Source organism: Calypte anna, chromosome 1 (genome assembly GCF_003957555.1).
Source record: "Calypte anna isolate BGI_N300 chromosome 1, bCalAnn1_v1.p, whole genome shotgun sequence".
Taxonomy (NCBI): Eukaryota; Metazoa; Chordata; class Aves; order Apodiformes; family Trochilidae; genus Calypte; species Calypte anna.
Genome location: NC_044244.1, coordinates 150073613 through 150090329, shown reverse-complemented (window position 1 = coordinate 150090329; position 16717 = coordinate 150073613). Strand labels below are relative to the sequence as shown.

The 16717-nt window shown below is 35.1% G+C and overlaps 1 protein-coding gene across 1 annotated transcript in view; it reads left to right on the top strand.

Moving 5' to 3' along the window:
• Positions 1–16717, top strand: part of GPC5 (glypican 5) — a 661644-nt gene that overhangs the window by 95652 nt on the left and 549275 nt on the right. Inside the window, exon 3 of the mRNA XM_030459284.1 lies at positions 7095–7789. Coding sequence (XP_030315144.1) covers positions 7095–7789 — 695 coding nt within the window. The remainder of the gene's footprint in view (positions 1–7094; positions 7790–16717) is intronic.

Genomic DNA, 16717 nt, shown 5'->3' with positions numbered 1-16717 from the left:
CCCTGATGATTTCTTTTTATAAAGCTAGCATGTAAATCATGATGCTCTTGAAATCAAGTATGTACTTTATGTCTTCCTTAGAAAATCACATTTTCCTTACAAATCCCTGCCAATCCCTGGCAAAAATCCTAAGGGATTCACCCTGACTAATGTAGATCTTGGTGTACCTGAATGATTTGTTCTCAAGTCCCTTTATGGAACAAGCATTTACAGAGAGCAGTTCACCCTAACCAAAAATAGTTACCTGAACTTGGCATGACTGTGACTCATGCCTTAGAAGGCAATGCCTTAGCAGAAGGCATTATTTTTCCTCACCTGACTTTGATGGAGCTTCAGATGAGTAGCTCACAAGTATACACTTAAGTTATGTGAAATTAATTTTTCCCTTCTAATCAATTAATATTCTGACCCTCTTAGCTCAACATCGTCCTGCTATAAATTCCAAATTCCCATTGTAAAAACATACTCTTTTCATACGTCTGAGATGACCTAGCTCCCCTATTTATTATGGCAAATATATAAATCATTATCAATTTAGTGTGCTTTTGCAAACCATGCACAACATTTTATGTCAAAAGATTTTCAACCCACTTCATTATACGATACCAGTTTTAAAGCTGTGATCCCCTGGAGTGTTCTGCTTCCAATTCAGAGTATATTTGATTCCAAGACAGTAAGCAATATATTCAGAATTTAGAAAGATTTTCCACCATCAAGACAGCATTGTCTGTGAAATATACAGAACAACGCAAAATTAGAGAGAAGGTAAGCAGAATCCAAGAGGAAAAAAAGGTTTTGGCCAAGCTCTGTTTATTACTAATTATTTGTTCTGCTAGCTACATACAAAACAATCTGTTCTTGTTGCTTCTAAAATTGTAAGATGAATGGTCTCATAGTCATCGCTATTAAAAAGATAATAAAAAACCAAGAAAAAATTGTTTTGTGAGGAAAATGGAATCACTGATTATAATTAGATAAAGTAAAACCGTACACCAGGACAATGTGATTATTATCCTTTCATTTCTTCATTCATTCCTATGACAGACATTCATTATTAAAATATTATCTATCACAGTGTGATTAAATGCATTCTAATTACAGTTTAGGAGTATGCTAAGCTGTAAGCAGATTCTAAGGCTACATGTTTTAAAATCAACAGTAGTAAGTTTCAATGAAAAATTAAAAAGAATTTTCTTTTGGTCATGATTTTCATTAAGTTATAAAAAGTAATGAAGCTCCAAAGAACTAGAAACAAGGTCATTTTATTCCAATATCTAATAATAATAAAAAAAAAGACTTGTAGATCATAGTGTCAGATTAGCTGAACCTGGGTCCTGTTACTGTGCTGGACATGTATATGGATGTATAAATAGGAAGATGGAAAAGGGAAAAAAAAATCCAAACCAAGAATTTGTTCATTGAGAAAGCAAATTCTAGCAAAATAGTCACTAAGGACTACTAAGATTAATACTGAATGATATTAAGAATCAGTAATACAATAATCAGTTCAGACTAGAAAAAAGATTTTGCACAATCATTAGTGAAATTCAGCTCACCTGGCTTTAGGATGTCTTTTTCTAGATTCTTCAGCATATTACATTTTCAAATAGAATTTTTTTTTTACATTAGTTAAATTGGGAATGAGTTTCTTGTGTGTCTTCACAATCTCATTATAGGCCAAAAGGAAAGCACACCTTATATGTGAATATGAGAGAATTTGCTGTTTCTCTGATTAATGTTTTAACAGTATTTCCAAGTGCAACTGTTCTGTTTAGTGTAACTGCAGTGACACTAATGCTTAGAGCTCAAATTATTTATGATTGCTAATTCCTTTAATATTCCAACTAAAACTGTTACACACCAACTTGCTAGTATTGATGGCTTTCTCTGGTCCTATGGCTCTGCCTCCTGTGCATTGCTCAGTTGAATCACCAGTCCTGAGCTCCTCACTGGAAAGAGTGGTGCTGCTGACAGAAGTTGCTTCCATGATTGTCTTGGGTTTCCTCAAGGTTAATTTTTCTTGTTTCAATCCTGCATGTGCTAAGGGAGTACACTCTGACTTACCCTCTTGGTCTTTGGGCTTAATTACACCATGTTTACTTCTTTTTTTTTGTTTGTTTTTAGTTCTCATGTAATATTTTAAAGGGAATGATACAATTTCACAACCCCCCCAGAAACAACCACCACAAAGGAAAAACAACAACAAAAGCACAACTAAAACAAATCAAATATTACTAAACCAAGCTCAAAATCATATGTGCAAGAAACTCCTGACATCTGAGTATCTGAGTAACTTGCCATTGCACACAGGACAACTCAAGTAATGATCAACTGTTTCTAATTCAGATTTCCTAATTTTATTTTTTTTTTAAAAAGCAAAGATAAATTCAAGACAAAACAAGACCTGACAAACTCTGAAGTTTTTTTACAAGTTGTAATGGCTACAAAGCCTAAGGTACATCACCAGTGAAGGTGATGCTGGTTGGGCTACAGGTTTTATCTGTTTACCTGTTTTCTTATTGACTTCAGTAGTGTGTCAATAATCTGTGAAAGTAATTAATTGAATACGTGTTAATGAGGAGCAGTTTTAGTGAGTCTCAAATATCTTCTACCGGCACTTTTCCTTTTGATCTTCATTCCATATAACAGGCAATGCCCTGATGAGTTAATTCCTTGTAATTAATTTATATGTCTTGAAGACTTCATTCTTACCACTCATTTTTCTCATAGTATAAATAAATTAGGGATTTTGGAATATGTCTGGCACTGTCTACTACTTTGTAGTTATCAAAAATTATACTGAATTTCCCACCTATCCATGCTTCCCTGATTGATATATTTTAAACAAACACATTGTGTATGTAAAACTGAGTGGATTAATTTCTTTTCCATGGTTGTCCTTGCCTTTTATTTGCTAGGCTATAAGCTATACCTGATATATTCCCGTTAACTCCAGCAGAACAATAATGCAAGATACACTAATTGAGCTATTAACCTTTGGTAAAGAGAGTTTGATGCTTCTGGATTTTTTGCATTGCCCATATACAGAGGGATATCACTGAATGTTAATGGAAGCTGGCAACTTTACTAACATTTTTAAGGATGAGAAAGGTGGGACTGGTTTAAAATAATATCCAAATTCTGTTTAATTCTGTGCAACACTTCCATTAAATCTGATCAATGTCCAGGAAAAAAAAAAAAAAGCCAGTAATCCACTGAACTTATTAGTACCTTATGGTATCTTTATAACTTAGAATTACCTGTGGCTCTCAGGAACATGAATGTTAAAGTGAATTAAAGTTTGCAGATCTTTTAAAGTAATGACCTTATAGTTATTTCGCATCACTTTGTCAGCACTTTGTCAAATTCACTATTATTAAAAGGGAATGTATATATGTACGGATGTGAAGAATCTGCAGAATAAATGCAATATCTTAACCAGCAAGTGCTTATCTACATATTTTTTCCTAGCCTCGTGTTTTGGTTTGAGCAAAACTAGGAAGAGAGAATATTTAGGGTTAATATATTGACTTAGGAGTGTACAAATCATAATTTTAAGTTTAGTCAAAGAAAAAGAAAGTTGACGTCACCCATGGTAAAAGCTAGACATCATTCACAGTAGTGCTGCAGAAGGTATCTGTAGGATATTATACAGAGGTTACTATAAAGATCTCATGAAGAAGGAAGTTAAGAGACACTGAGCCTGCATATCAAAAAATCATTTGATAGCAATAGAAAGTACTTGTTTGGTTCATCTTACTATTTAAAATTTCTTATATAGGTATTGGATTAATACCGATTGAAAACTCACTGCTTCTTTTATGTGGCTGACTAATTAAGACTGCTTAAGACTGCTGTTAGTCTGAGTCCAGAGGTTTATAAAATAGAGAAACACATCACTGAATATATGATATACTTACATTATTGGACCAGCATAACTTGATTTGTCATTGAAGTCTCTGAAAGTGACATAAATTGCCATCATAAGGTGTTCTTAGGAGCTGTTCAATAATTAGGTCTGTTTGCTCTCTGTCATTCTTAAAGCTGTGTGAGACCAAAACCTGATCTCTGACATAGCCTTGGAGACTTAAAAGTAGGAAACACAGCTGTAGAATAAAGCTAAATTTTGTAGATAAATAAATAAATAAACAAAGCAAATTTTTTAAAAAATGCCTCAAATAAAATAAAACACCATGATTCAGAACTGTAAATGCAAGTGGCCAGTATTGTCATATGCTGTTAAAAAAAAGGAAAAATAACAAAAAATCATGCAGTTGATTACTGTAGTCATTCATCTGTGTGTTGCTGGTATATGTGGCATGATTTATTCTTCTGTCTAATATTCATATTCCTGGTAATAGGATTCTGAAGCTTTGGCTTGTAACTGATAGTTTAGATCACATACTTTGTGATTTTCATCTAGGAAAAAGTAATAATCAAGAATTGAAAAGGGTCATAAAAACCATGTTCATGTCATTCTAGAGATTATTATAACGTCATTATTTTACTGGCATTACCTACTTTAACCAATTTAATCTGAATCTTTGGCAAAATTTGTGTAAAACAATGAATCTACACTTACAAAACCAGCCATTTTCCCAGGAGGCTTTAATATTCTTCACACTTCATTATTTTAAGCCATCTAAACCAAGTACTGATTTGACTTAAGTTTCTGTCTTTGTTATTTTGCCTGCTCCAAGCTTTTATATGAAGGGTTCTTGAGTCTTTGATAAATGGGTATCTAGAATTTTGTTCAGTTGTACGGGCACAGCCAACTAGCACCACTTTAAATGCAAAACATCCAGCCTGAAATGTGACATGGGACTTGAAGGATACCCATGTCTTTCTGGAGAGGCAGATAAATGGCATCTACCACTGCAAATGCAGGCAACTAAATAAAGCCTCCATAGCAGGATTGTACTCTCTTTGCATTCCTTGTTCCCTCCAATAAAAATGAGACATAATGTACACTAGGTTCTTTAAGGCTGTAATTTAGCTGTCTTTAGATATGTGCCTATGTTCAGTCTCCTTAAAGTAGGGATATTGATTAATTATCTGCTCTGTTGTGTCTCAGCTATTGTTCCACAAGGACGCGGTTCACCACTTATGAACACAGTCTGCTTTTGAGGTGTCTTGAGTGCTGTCTGGCATGAGTTGCTGAGGCTGAGAAAAGTCACAAAGCTGGTGGTGATGCCAGGCATCTGAGGTATGCAGGGATATAGGGCACTTCTGGGATTACAACTCATAGGATGAATTGAAGAGGCTTTGCTGCATGGAAGAAATCTCCATTGGTGGGAGCCTGGCTCCATCCAGGCTCCTGACTTGGGGAGTCCGCCTTTTGAAGCAAATCAAACCCTTGCTAAATGACTGTGATATTTGGCACATATGAATGATTGTAGAGAAATTCACTTCAGGAGAGTTAAATATACGTATGTGCCATAGTAATTAAAAAAACCAATAAAAACAAATGAGATGACCTGTCCTGATCTGCTGTGAGTGGTTAACACTATTTTTCCTACTTATGTGAATGTTAGAGGAATGGAAAAGAAAGAGATAGCAAAGCAGTCCTAAGAGTCGTTTGAAATATGAAACTAAGAGTTAATAGAGAATAGATAGCAAAGGAGTAGAGGTAATGACTGATTGATAAGCATGTGCCTCATTTTTATTGGAGAAAACAATGCACAGAAAGTATGACCAGATTAGTTTAAAATGGCTTCTCTGTGATCTTTTCACAAAGCATGCAATTCTGAACTCCCTGCATCCCATTAGAATGATTTCACTGACCTGAACAAGGTTTTTATCAGAATATAAGATGTTTGTTCTTATGCATGGATATATATTAAAAATGTGATAGCCAGTTGGCTATTATATTAATTTTTCTTTTAGTTTTCTCCTATTCCTTTTAATCAGTGACTTCATCAGACTTAGAGTGCTTCAGTAAGTAATAGCCTACCCAACATAGTTTGACACTGTTTGATTCTTGCTATTTTTAACATCACTATCTGGATAGTATTGACCCAGCTTCATGCTTTTCTTCATTTTACTTCTATAGAATCCCATTAAAAAATAAATGTGAAAAATTAAATATATGAAAATGCTTGAATAATAAATGCTAGAATATAATGCTTGAATGAATAGAAGAAAGTTATTGAGTCACATATATAGTGGATAAAATGGGTTAATACTTGCAATATGTGTTTCTATGTATTTTTATTCTCAACTCTAAGGAAATTCCTCAATGCAAAGACCTTTTCAGTTTTGAAAAAAAAATCAAACCCACATTTTTCCTTACTTGCAAATAATAGATCAAATTCTAAAAAAAAAAAAAGATCCCCGGAGAGAATACTAACACAGTATATTTTACCTGTTTTATTAAAAATTATTCAGTGTACTGCAGGATTACCACCTAACACATGAAACAAAAAAGTAACTTTACCCATTCAGGCTTTACTGGTTATGCAGACCTTGAGGCTTAGAGGGGGTGTACTCATCCCAGTGCCTGAGGAGAGCAATTCTGCATGTTCCAGCACTTTGGTTGACCACAGCAATTATCAGATCAAACAGCACTGGTTTAAAGCATGTTCTCATGTGTGTTTGGTACATCTCCTTCCTTTGGAAGACAAGAAGACAAAACTGTTTGATCTTTTAAAATTTAAGTTTTAAGGGAATGGAAGAGCTTTTAATATTGTCTAATGTTACTTTTACCTATCCTTTTAGGACACTAAGAGGAATGACTTGAAATGAAGTGACTGAGATCATTTCCCTGTTGCATCTCATACAGAATGAGTTGTGACATGAGAATTAATGAATATACATACAACAGAGTTCCTTTTCTATTTTTTTAGGCTGTTTAATATATCCTGCCAAGAAAACACATGGATTATTTATTGTGTTGTGGCGTGACCTGTAAGGTGTTTGCCCATGTACAAAAGATAATTGTCACAGTTTTTGAGAAGTTTGCCTCTTCGCTTGTTCTACCATGAAAATATATTTGGGATAAATATAAGATGTCCTGATGTAATTTGTTTCAGTTATTACTTTAACATCTTGGAGTTTTAAACTTTTGGAATAATGAAACTCTTTATTTATTACAGAAACCTTTGAAATGCTTATCAGACTGGCTGAGAATTACACAAACACACTTTTCTGCAATGCATATAAAACCATGGCTGCTGAGGCTACTACACGTGTCCAGGAGTTTTTCACAGATGTTGGACTCTTCCTATTTGGCACAGACATTAGCATAGAGGAGTTTGTCAACAGATTTTTTGACAGCTTGTTCCCAGTAGTTTACAACTACGTGATTAACCCTGGTCTGACTGACATTTCTCTGGAATATGCGGAGTGCCTGCGAATGGCAAGAAGAGACATCAGGCCCTTCGGGAATGTTCCCAAAAAGGCCATAGGACAAATGGGAAGATCACTGATACCTAGCAGGACTTTCTTACAGGCCCTGAATTTGGGGATTGAAGTGATCAATACAACTGATCATCTGCATTTCTCTAAAGACTGCAGCAGAGCTTTGCTGAGGATGCAGTACTGCCCCCATTGCCAAGGGCTGACTTTAAGTAAGCCCTGTATGGGCTACTGCCTCAACGTCATCCGAGGCTGCTTAGCTAACATGGCAGAAGTTGATCTTCCTTGGAGGGGTTATATTCAGTCCCTGGAGGAGCTCTCAAGCACCATGGCTGGGACATATGACATTGAGCACGTGCTCCTGAACTTTCACTCACTTGTTAATGATGCTCTAGTACAGGCTCGTATCAATGGGCCAGAATTATCTGAACAGGTAAGAAGCTGTTTTTATCCATGCTTGGTGCAAACTTGACAATAAGAAAACTAACAGTATCCAAGACCAGTTTTGTTTGACAATGTGTTTCTCCAGCACAACCAGTTTTCATTTTAATCATGCACATGACCTGCTAATTTCCCATATTGTATTCCCAAGTTTAACAGCAAGTAGAGATTCGGCATTCTGGCAGAATTTAGAGTAAAGACTTTTCAAACTGAAAAGAATTGTGTGGAATTTTCTTTTCCCATTTGCCATGAAACTACAGCTTTTTTCAAAGTTTTACTAAAATTTTACTTGTTTACCTTTACAACCATCTCTGTTAAGTTCTGCTGAACAATGAAACGTGTCACAAAGTTTGGAAGCCTAAAATAGAATCATAGAATCAAAGAATCATAGAATGGCTGGAGTTGGAAGGGACCTTTAAGATCATCTAGTTCCAACCCTCCTGCATGGGCAGGGACACCTTCCACTAGAAAATATTAACTAGAAGAAAGTAAGTTATCTCATCAAAAACTAATTCCACAAATATCCTATAAAAAACAGAAGAATACTCTGAAATTTGTGGAAACAAGGGTGTTAAATCTCAGTAATAATACTTGTTTGCAGATTGGAAACTTCTACAACATACTTAGTGTAGCAAGACGAACCTCTCTTAGGGAACGGCGCTTCAAGGTCCAACCAGGTGTTCCAGCAGAGACTCACGAGCAATGCTCTAAGCCTATGGCTCTCAGAGTTGACTAGCCCAGATTGGTGCTGTTGCTCCAAGAGTGACTGATCTCTCTGCTGGCTAGCTCAGGACTGAGCCCCACATGTGTCTTAGGCCTCACCTTTTATTGGCCCCCTGGTCCTGCTCATGCGCAGTGGGGGCCCGCCCTAATCAGGCACAGGTGGGCTTGACACAAGCTCATGCTCTCTCCCTGGCAATTAGTGGCACCTGGTTGCCTCATTTCACTACAACTTAGAATAATTTCTAGGAGCATGAAAAGTGTTTTTCATGAATATAAGAAAAATGCTTAATTGCTTCAGCATTATCTTATATGCACACAATGATAAATTTAAACAGCCGTGGTTTTAGATACCAGTGAGCTGTTTTAAAGAACCTATGACTTCACAATATTATTTTCTTAGTTTTGTAGGTTTCAGGGAAAGTAGCACATTTTGTTTGTAACATGAATTAAGTTCTTCCTTACATATACTTAAGAGAAAAAGCAGGTTATATGAGAGCTATGATAGCTGTGAACACCTGAAGTGAAGAATTTTAAGATACTGTTGGGAACAATACATATTCTTTAACTATAGATTAGAAAGAAAGCTACTATGGCTGCAAATTTATGAAAGTCATGTAAATAGCAAAATTTGAGTACTTCCCATGTTGTATTTAATCCACAATACTTTTTGTAATTGGCTTTCTCTCTGAATTCTGACATACAGATTTCACTGATGGTGACATATTCTGTGTTTAATGCTGGACTGGATATCTTGATCTGGAATGGTGCCTTTAGTTTTACACAGCTCTAAACAGGCAGTCTTGGTGTCAGCGTGGTGTGGCATCTGTGGAAGTACAGTAATATTTCTAGAACTACAACAGCCTGCCTCTTTATGTGACTAGCTGAGGCTGAAGAAGCATCTTCTGCTAAGCAGGTGATATGACCTCCACCAATAAAAAACTTGAAAATAAATTGGTTCTTCATCCTGCTTGGAATCTATGACTAAGAGGCAAATAGCTTGTTTCTATGAATTTCCTATTTTATCTGCTTTATACCAGCTAGCTACATTAGTCAGTCTCCTGCTGATGAACTTCCTTGAGAAAAACTGTGATTTTTTTTTAAAAAAAATTTTCACTAACAGTTTGGCTCAAAAATGACAGCTGCCTAATTCCTAATATGATTCAGAGCCACAATTTAAAAACTGTGTAGATGAAGTACTTTGGGACATGCTCTAGTGGGCATGCTTGTTTGTGGGAGCCTTTTTTTGGTTGGTTGAATGGTTGGTTGGATGGTTGGTTTTTTGAGGGAGGGCACTGTCAGTTGGACATGGTGATCTGAGAAATCTTTTCCAACCGTGTCAATTCTCTCATTCTGTGAATTGGGTTTTAGAGGTATTCCTTTTTATTCCTCAGATTTTTAGGGGACCTTTTTTTGCCTAAATTTCCAGGAACAAGTAAGAATGAGAAAGTAAAGGCACCAGGGAAGGATTTCTGTTCCCTGTTTTGTCCTGGATCATTTAGTTGGAGGAGTTTTAGACTTGCATTTTCACAAGTGAATTGGCTCTGGCCCAGGCTTTAAAGCAGGGCACACTCATTTTTTCAAGATGAAAGTTTATACTCTACAAAATAGTGTATTTTACTCAATTTTAGCAAAAATTACATGAATAAGAGCCCCCCAACCTAGTATTTGACTTGATGAAAATTTCAGAGTGATCCACAACAACATGTTTTATTTTGATATCCCTGAAAACTCTGTGCTTTCTTTCTCCCTTTCCTTCCATTCAACATAAGAAATACTAAAATTTCACATGTAGTGTTTTTTTGTACCAGTGTGTTTGCTTGGAGCTTAAGTGCTCAGTTCTGTTATGTTAAGATCTTCTCACATAGAATCACTTCCTAATTTTAAAAACTAAACACTTTATTTTTCACTCAGTCTGCACCAGACCTATGCATTAGACATATCTTTCACTTAATCTCTGTTATAGCTGATGATTACTTTCTGTCTTTGATCTATAATTTCATCAAATAAGACTATGATGGATTTCATCCTTTGAAACATGGCCATCTACTGAGTCAGTTTGGATTTGCTGAGTATGGCTTGAGTATATTTCATATGTGCCCTTATATTAGGTATTAAAACTGAATTCTGACATGTAATAAATACAGTCTTTCAGCTTTAAGAGGGAGAGGATACAGATTCGGTTGAAATTGGTTTATTAATATTTATGTATTTTCTCTTCAGAGTGACTCATGAGCTGTTTCAAATTCTGATAAGCAATTAATGCATCAGTGATTCTAACAGGCACAGAAAATATTATTATAAGCCAGCAAATAATGGCTCACTAAGGCATGAACCAATCTCTGCAGCTTTAAAAGTTATTTTCATCACAGTATTTCTATGAGTTTTAAAGAAGCCAATAGACAAAAAATATTTTAATATGTATATAATTTCTGCATATGAGAATCAGCAGAGTATCCCACTTAGTGATACATGTATTTATGCAGCTCTTTATAACAAACAAACGTATATGTTTGTCTAAGTAACTATGTAAAGAACTTTTTTTTTTTTTCTGATATGTTGCAGGGATATCTAGATTTAGATCTAATGATTATTCACACTTTCAGCTCTGTGTGGTGTGGAAAGACCACATAATGACTTTATAACATGACTTCCTTTTACAAAACTCTATTTTCCAGCCATAGACAACTTGTTCCCATTCCTGCTTGGGTCAGCAGAGCAGTGCCATGCTGTCTGCAGCTGGGTTTCTCTTTCCCTTTGTTCTTTCTGTTTCAGATTCACACCTTTAATTCCTGCTTCCCACAGCTCTGCTGACTGACAGAGAAGTACAACACTCCCTCATTCTCTTTATACCTGGACATTACTCTATGATGTTATGAAGAACCTAGTAGAGATGTGTGGGTTGCGCACTAGTCATATATTTGTATCTGTTCACATATATATATATATATAGAGTCTCTATATATCCATTTATTTACTGTTTATGCTCATTGCATAGTGCACCCTATGCTTTGTAGTTGGTAGGAGTTGGAACAAACAAATCACAAAAATTCGGGCACTTCCTAGTTTTAGAAGCAAGGAATTTGTTCTATAGGTCTGGTAAAATTCTTGTATGTATTTTTATATGTAATATAAGACTACAAAAATTTGGAATAGTCACTGTCTGCTAAGCAATGTGGACTTGCACCAAGCAGATCATTTTCCCAGACAGTTGGAGATAATGAAAATGTCAAAACTCTGGAAGTTCTCAACTCCTTTCACTGATCTTACTAATCCGGAAAAAAGATCTATGTCTTCTAAAAATTGTGCATAATTGTATAGTATTAAAAGAGACTTGTGTCTTGCTCTTTTTTAAAATCTGTCATTAGTATTAGGAAAAAAGAAAGATCTTTCTTGTGTCATAGAATACTAGCAGGAAGAAGAATTTAATAGAATGTATTGAGGGCTTTATGACTAACTATAAATGCTTAAACAGTCATGTTACAGTAGTCTAACACAGTGATGTTTTTAAATTTAATACTCCCATGATGAGACATAGTCATAAACATTATAAATAGAGGATCTGTGGGTTTTTTCTGTTCCTTCTAGGATCTGTGTTATGTAGCTCCTTTTTTGGGGGGGATCTCTCTAATGAAAAGTTACATAGCCTTATTCCATGCCATTCCAGAAAATCAAGTGCTGTAGAGATGTACTAAACCAATTAATTTTTTTGATTTGTAACAGGAATGGGGAGAATGTGATGAAAAACTTTTTTTAAGAATTCCAAATATGTACAAAACATGAACCTGCAAACTATAGTATAATTCAGGATTTGGGTTTTTTGAGGGGATTTTTTTGAGCAGCATAAGCTTGATTGCCAACAAAATACCAGATTAACAGCATTTCTAATTCTGGGCAGTGCTGTGCTGGTTATTTGATAACATTCATGGCTTTACAGGTTAAGGCACTTAAAAAGTTGCAAGAGGTGAGCATCCTTTGAAGTAGATATCCCACCCACTTCTTTGTTATCTGTAATCTAATTTTTTTTCTTATATGATTATAAGCTTATAAGTACAACAGCTTTTTGCCTGCTGCTTCACAGCTCCTGCATTTCTGTTGATTGCTGAGAGTGCATTCAGTCATGCGAAGTAACTGAAGCTACTTGAAATTACATTTAAAAAGAATTATTTCTTTTCTCTATTTTAAATAAATTTTAATTTTAGAAGATGCTTATGATAAACCTTCTATATAAATCAGATCATGAAAGACCTCTGGAATTCATAACTTAAAAATAAAGTTGTAGTTATCACAAAGACCTGTACTCAGCACACCTGAAATTAATTGCTGTATGTATTCTATATGAATATAAAATACATAGTATAATTTTAACAAAAAATGATTATTAATTTTATAAAAATCAAAAATATAACTGTGCTATCTTTCCATATGGAAATACAGGACAGAAATAATAGACTGTACTTCCAAGAATTATTTATAAGATCCCTCTTGGTTTTACTTGAAAAACTTGTAGCTTATCCATCTAACAAAAATGCAGAAAATCAGAAGAATAAAAGAAAAAGCCAAACCACTTCCATTAAAACTGAAGATTTAGGAAGATAGACTATAAGAGGAAAATAAGAAATATTTCCCCTAAAACAATTCAGTCTGTCTAAACAATGTCATATGAATGTCTTCTAATGTTATCTCCTTCTGTGCCACTGCACCCTACAGTGTGTACAGAGAAGGGACATTTATTTCATTTATTATGAATTAATTTATTATGAATTTAGTGAATTTAATTCAATTATTATGAATTCATTTATTATTAATTTAATGACTATTTTAGAACTAGTTTGTCTTACCCTACTTCATTAGTGGAGGAACATTTCACCTTTGGTTTTGAGAACTGGGAATGCTGCATACCCTTTAGCAAAATGGTTAAGGGCTTTAACCTTAACTTTGCTTCTTTAGCTTATGTTTTCTTGTTTTACAGTTGTAGCATTATTCCTATGACTCCTATTTTTGTATTTTGAAACTTTGAAAAATGGAAATAATGCACGTTTAGTCTTGTCACCTTAATTTTCTTGTGATTTTAACCTAAAATGAAATAAGAAAAACACCATTTGAAAGTGAGGCTTTCAAGATTTTGTTATTTTAAAAATAACTATTAAAGCAACATTTTAAAATGAGCAGGTTGAGACTGGACATTAAGAATAACTTATTTAACACAGGGAATTTTAAACACTGTAACAGGTTTCCTAAACGTGATTGATGCCCCAAGCCTGTCAGTATTTAAGAGGCATTTGGACAATATCCTTAACAGTCTGCTATAATTTTTGATGAGCCCTGAATTGGTCAAGTAGTTGGACTAGATGATCATTGTAGTCCCCTTACAATGGAAATATTCTATTCTATTCTATTCCATTCCTATATGGTTTTATAAAATGACATAGTCTGAAAATCAATACCCTGGATAAAAAGAAATGGAAAGTCTACAAATAAGAACAACTAATTATGTAAAACCATAGTTTTACAGACTAATTTACTGTACATACTAGAGTAAAACTGACAATTGTTACAGAATAACCTAATCACTTATTATTTTACAAATTAGGAATATTACACAACAATTTAGAATTTATGACTGCTTTGGTTTATTATCCATGTTTTTTTGTATTTAAACTGCACAGAAAATTTATCTGTTTCAGACTTTATCTGTTTGGAAATAGGTAGGTTTAGACAAATATCTACCTGGCTCTTCCAAATATCTGACTGCATTTGTCTTTGATTCTGTCTTTGAGTCTGTGTAGACACAGACTACCTGCTGCTGTGTAGACAACTTTTTGCAGCATTTCCACCACACAGAGCCATGCCAACAGCATCATTCTGAGGGAGTTTTCCACAAAAAAAAAAAGCAATTTAAGGGCTAGGACACATTACTATATCCAAATCCCAGACTTCTCTCTTTTGGTTCTACTTGCTCCTGCTCCTTTGTCATGATTGTCATGACCTGGCATGGAGAGAAAAGAGAAGTACTATCGATGCCATACACAGAGTTTGGTGCCTTGGGATGTCCCCAGTAGAGGCAGCTGACAGGTCCACCAGCTCCTCCCAAGCTTTGGTCCTATTGTCACCAGCAGTCAAGGAAGGCAGCAGGGATTAACAATGCCCTTATTTTGGCACCAACCAGTCAAACGACTCTGTATATATATAAATATGTGTATATGCCCATATAGTATATATGGTGGATTACTGTAGCTTCTCACCGGGAAACAAAAAAGGAAAAATGTTATTCTAAAGTAGGATTATCTTTGAAATAAGATGCAGAGGGATGAGGAGAAAGGGAGTGTGAATAAAGGTGGAGGAATTGGATTGGGTTCCTGGGTAAGAAGTTCAGATCCTCCACACTCTATTGATGTTCTCCTCTTTACAGCCTTAATTTACCACAGTACCACAGGAGCCAGGGCACTGCCAGGTTTCACTGCCAGCAGCAGCCCATAGCTAATCAATAATCAACACTGCAGGTAGGGTAAGTTGTAGCTGTTTTAAGCACCTCATGGACATCAACCCAGGAGAATCCATCACTGTCAAGAAGTCTCTGTCACCACAGGGGAGGGCAGGAAGGTTGGGCAGCGGTAACAGGAGGTCAGCAGAGATAAATTATATGGCCTCAAGAAATCTCTTCCAACTTAGTCAACTCTGTGAGTCAGGGAAATTTCTTAGGTGATGGGTTCATCAGAAGAATATTCTCGCTGAGGAACCATCCATATTTGAATCAGTAGCTGTGTAAGAATAGGGCCCACATATCAAGGACAATCAGGAAGGTATCATGTTCCTGGTGTTATCCTTCTAGCTCTGGCTTCATCTGAATATTGCCAGGCAAGGTATTCACTACCATGGTGTGCTGGCAAAACTGACTCTGCACAGGACAGTACACATCTTCTATTTCATGGGTCTTTGGTCAAGGCAAAAGTGAATGACACTCAAAACCTGAAATAAAATTCCCCAGGACAGGCTGATAAAAAACCAGTGATAGCCCAGAGATTCTCAAAGGAGGTGGTTGTAAAGCAATTAACAAAAGGTCATTTTTTTTCTCAAGTCAAGTGGAAGTATTGATGATAAACTGTGAAGGGAAAATGAGCATTCTTTGGAGATTGCATGGATACAACCTAAATTTGATGTTGTGGGAAAATTAATTATATTGTTCCTCTCAGCAAATTATCTAACTGGACTTTAAGTTAAAGTTGTACTCCTTTAACATTCAGCAAGTATGCATTCCCATTACCAATTTATAAAAGACAAATCCCAAGTGAGTAACATTCTATATAGTTATTTCATACTATTTTTTTAAAAGTAAAAATTAAACATTTAATTTTCAGCAAAGCAGACTTAAGAATAAAATTGTGGAGTTCTGCCGTCAGCTTCTGACACATGTCTCTGCCATCATTACTTTGATGAATTTAAATTACTTGATAAATTGATGAATTTAAATTGCTTCACAAGATCAATAAAAACTGATCTGTGGAAACTGCTGAACAGTAATTGGATTTAAAGTCCTCATCTTATACATGTCTGTATTCTAATATAATTTTGTTCTAAAGGTTTGATATCTAGCCTAACATACACTTGAACACCATCACCTTCCATTTCTTTCCATTCACAGGTATGCTTACATCTGTAGCTGTGAAAAATGGTGGTGTTTATATAATAAAATGTGTCACCTTTTTATACCTCAGTAATATTTTTTTAAATGTAGCATGGAGTATATATACTGCAGTCATGACCTCTGTCTAATTCAGATTCCTCTAGTGTTATATTTTACTTCCCACCATTTCAAAAAGGAGAATTTTCTTACTGCTTTAGAAGTTTTCTTCTGAGGCAAAAATGGACTGAATTCATCAGAAAAGAAAATGGAGAACTTTGAAAATAAAGCTAAAATTAACAACAAAAAAAGTATTTGTGGCTTGTTTGTAACTAATTAAAAGTTGCTTTCCTTAAATAGTAGGATTTCTTCCTACCTAAACATACTTGGTGCACTTATAAGAAGCACTTATTCTTTTCTGGTTTTATCCATTTTTGCTGTGTATTTCAGTAGTTTGCATTTGAGGCCAGAAATATTGCCCTTATTTCTGAAGTATCACCTTTATTTCTGTAGTCTTGTCCTCTCTACCACACATTATATACTGCTGCTATAGATGCCCATGCTGGTATATGGATTTTG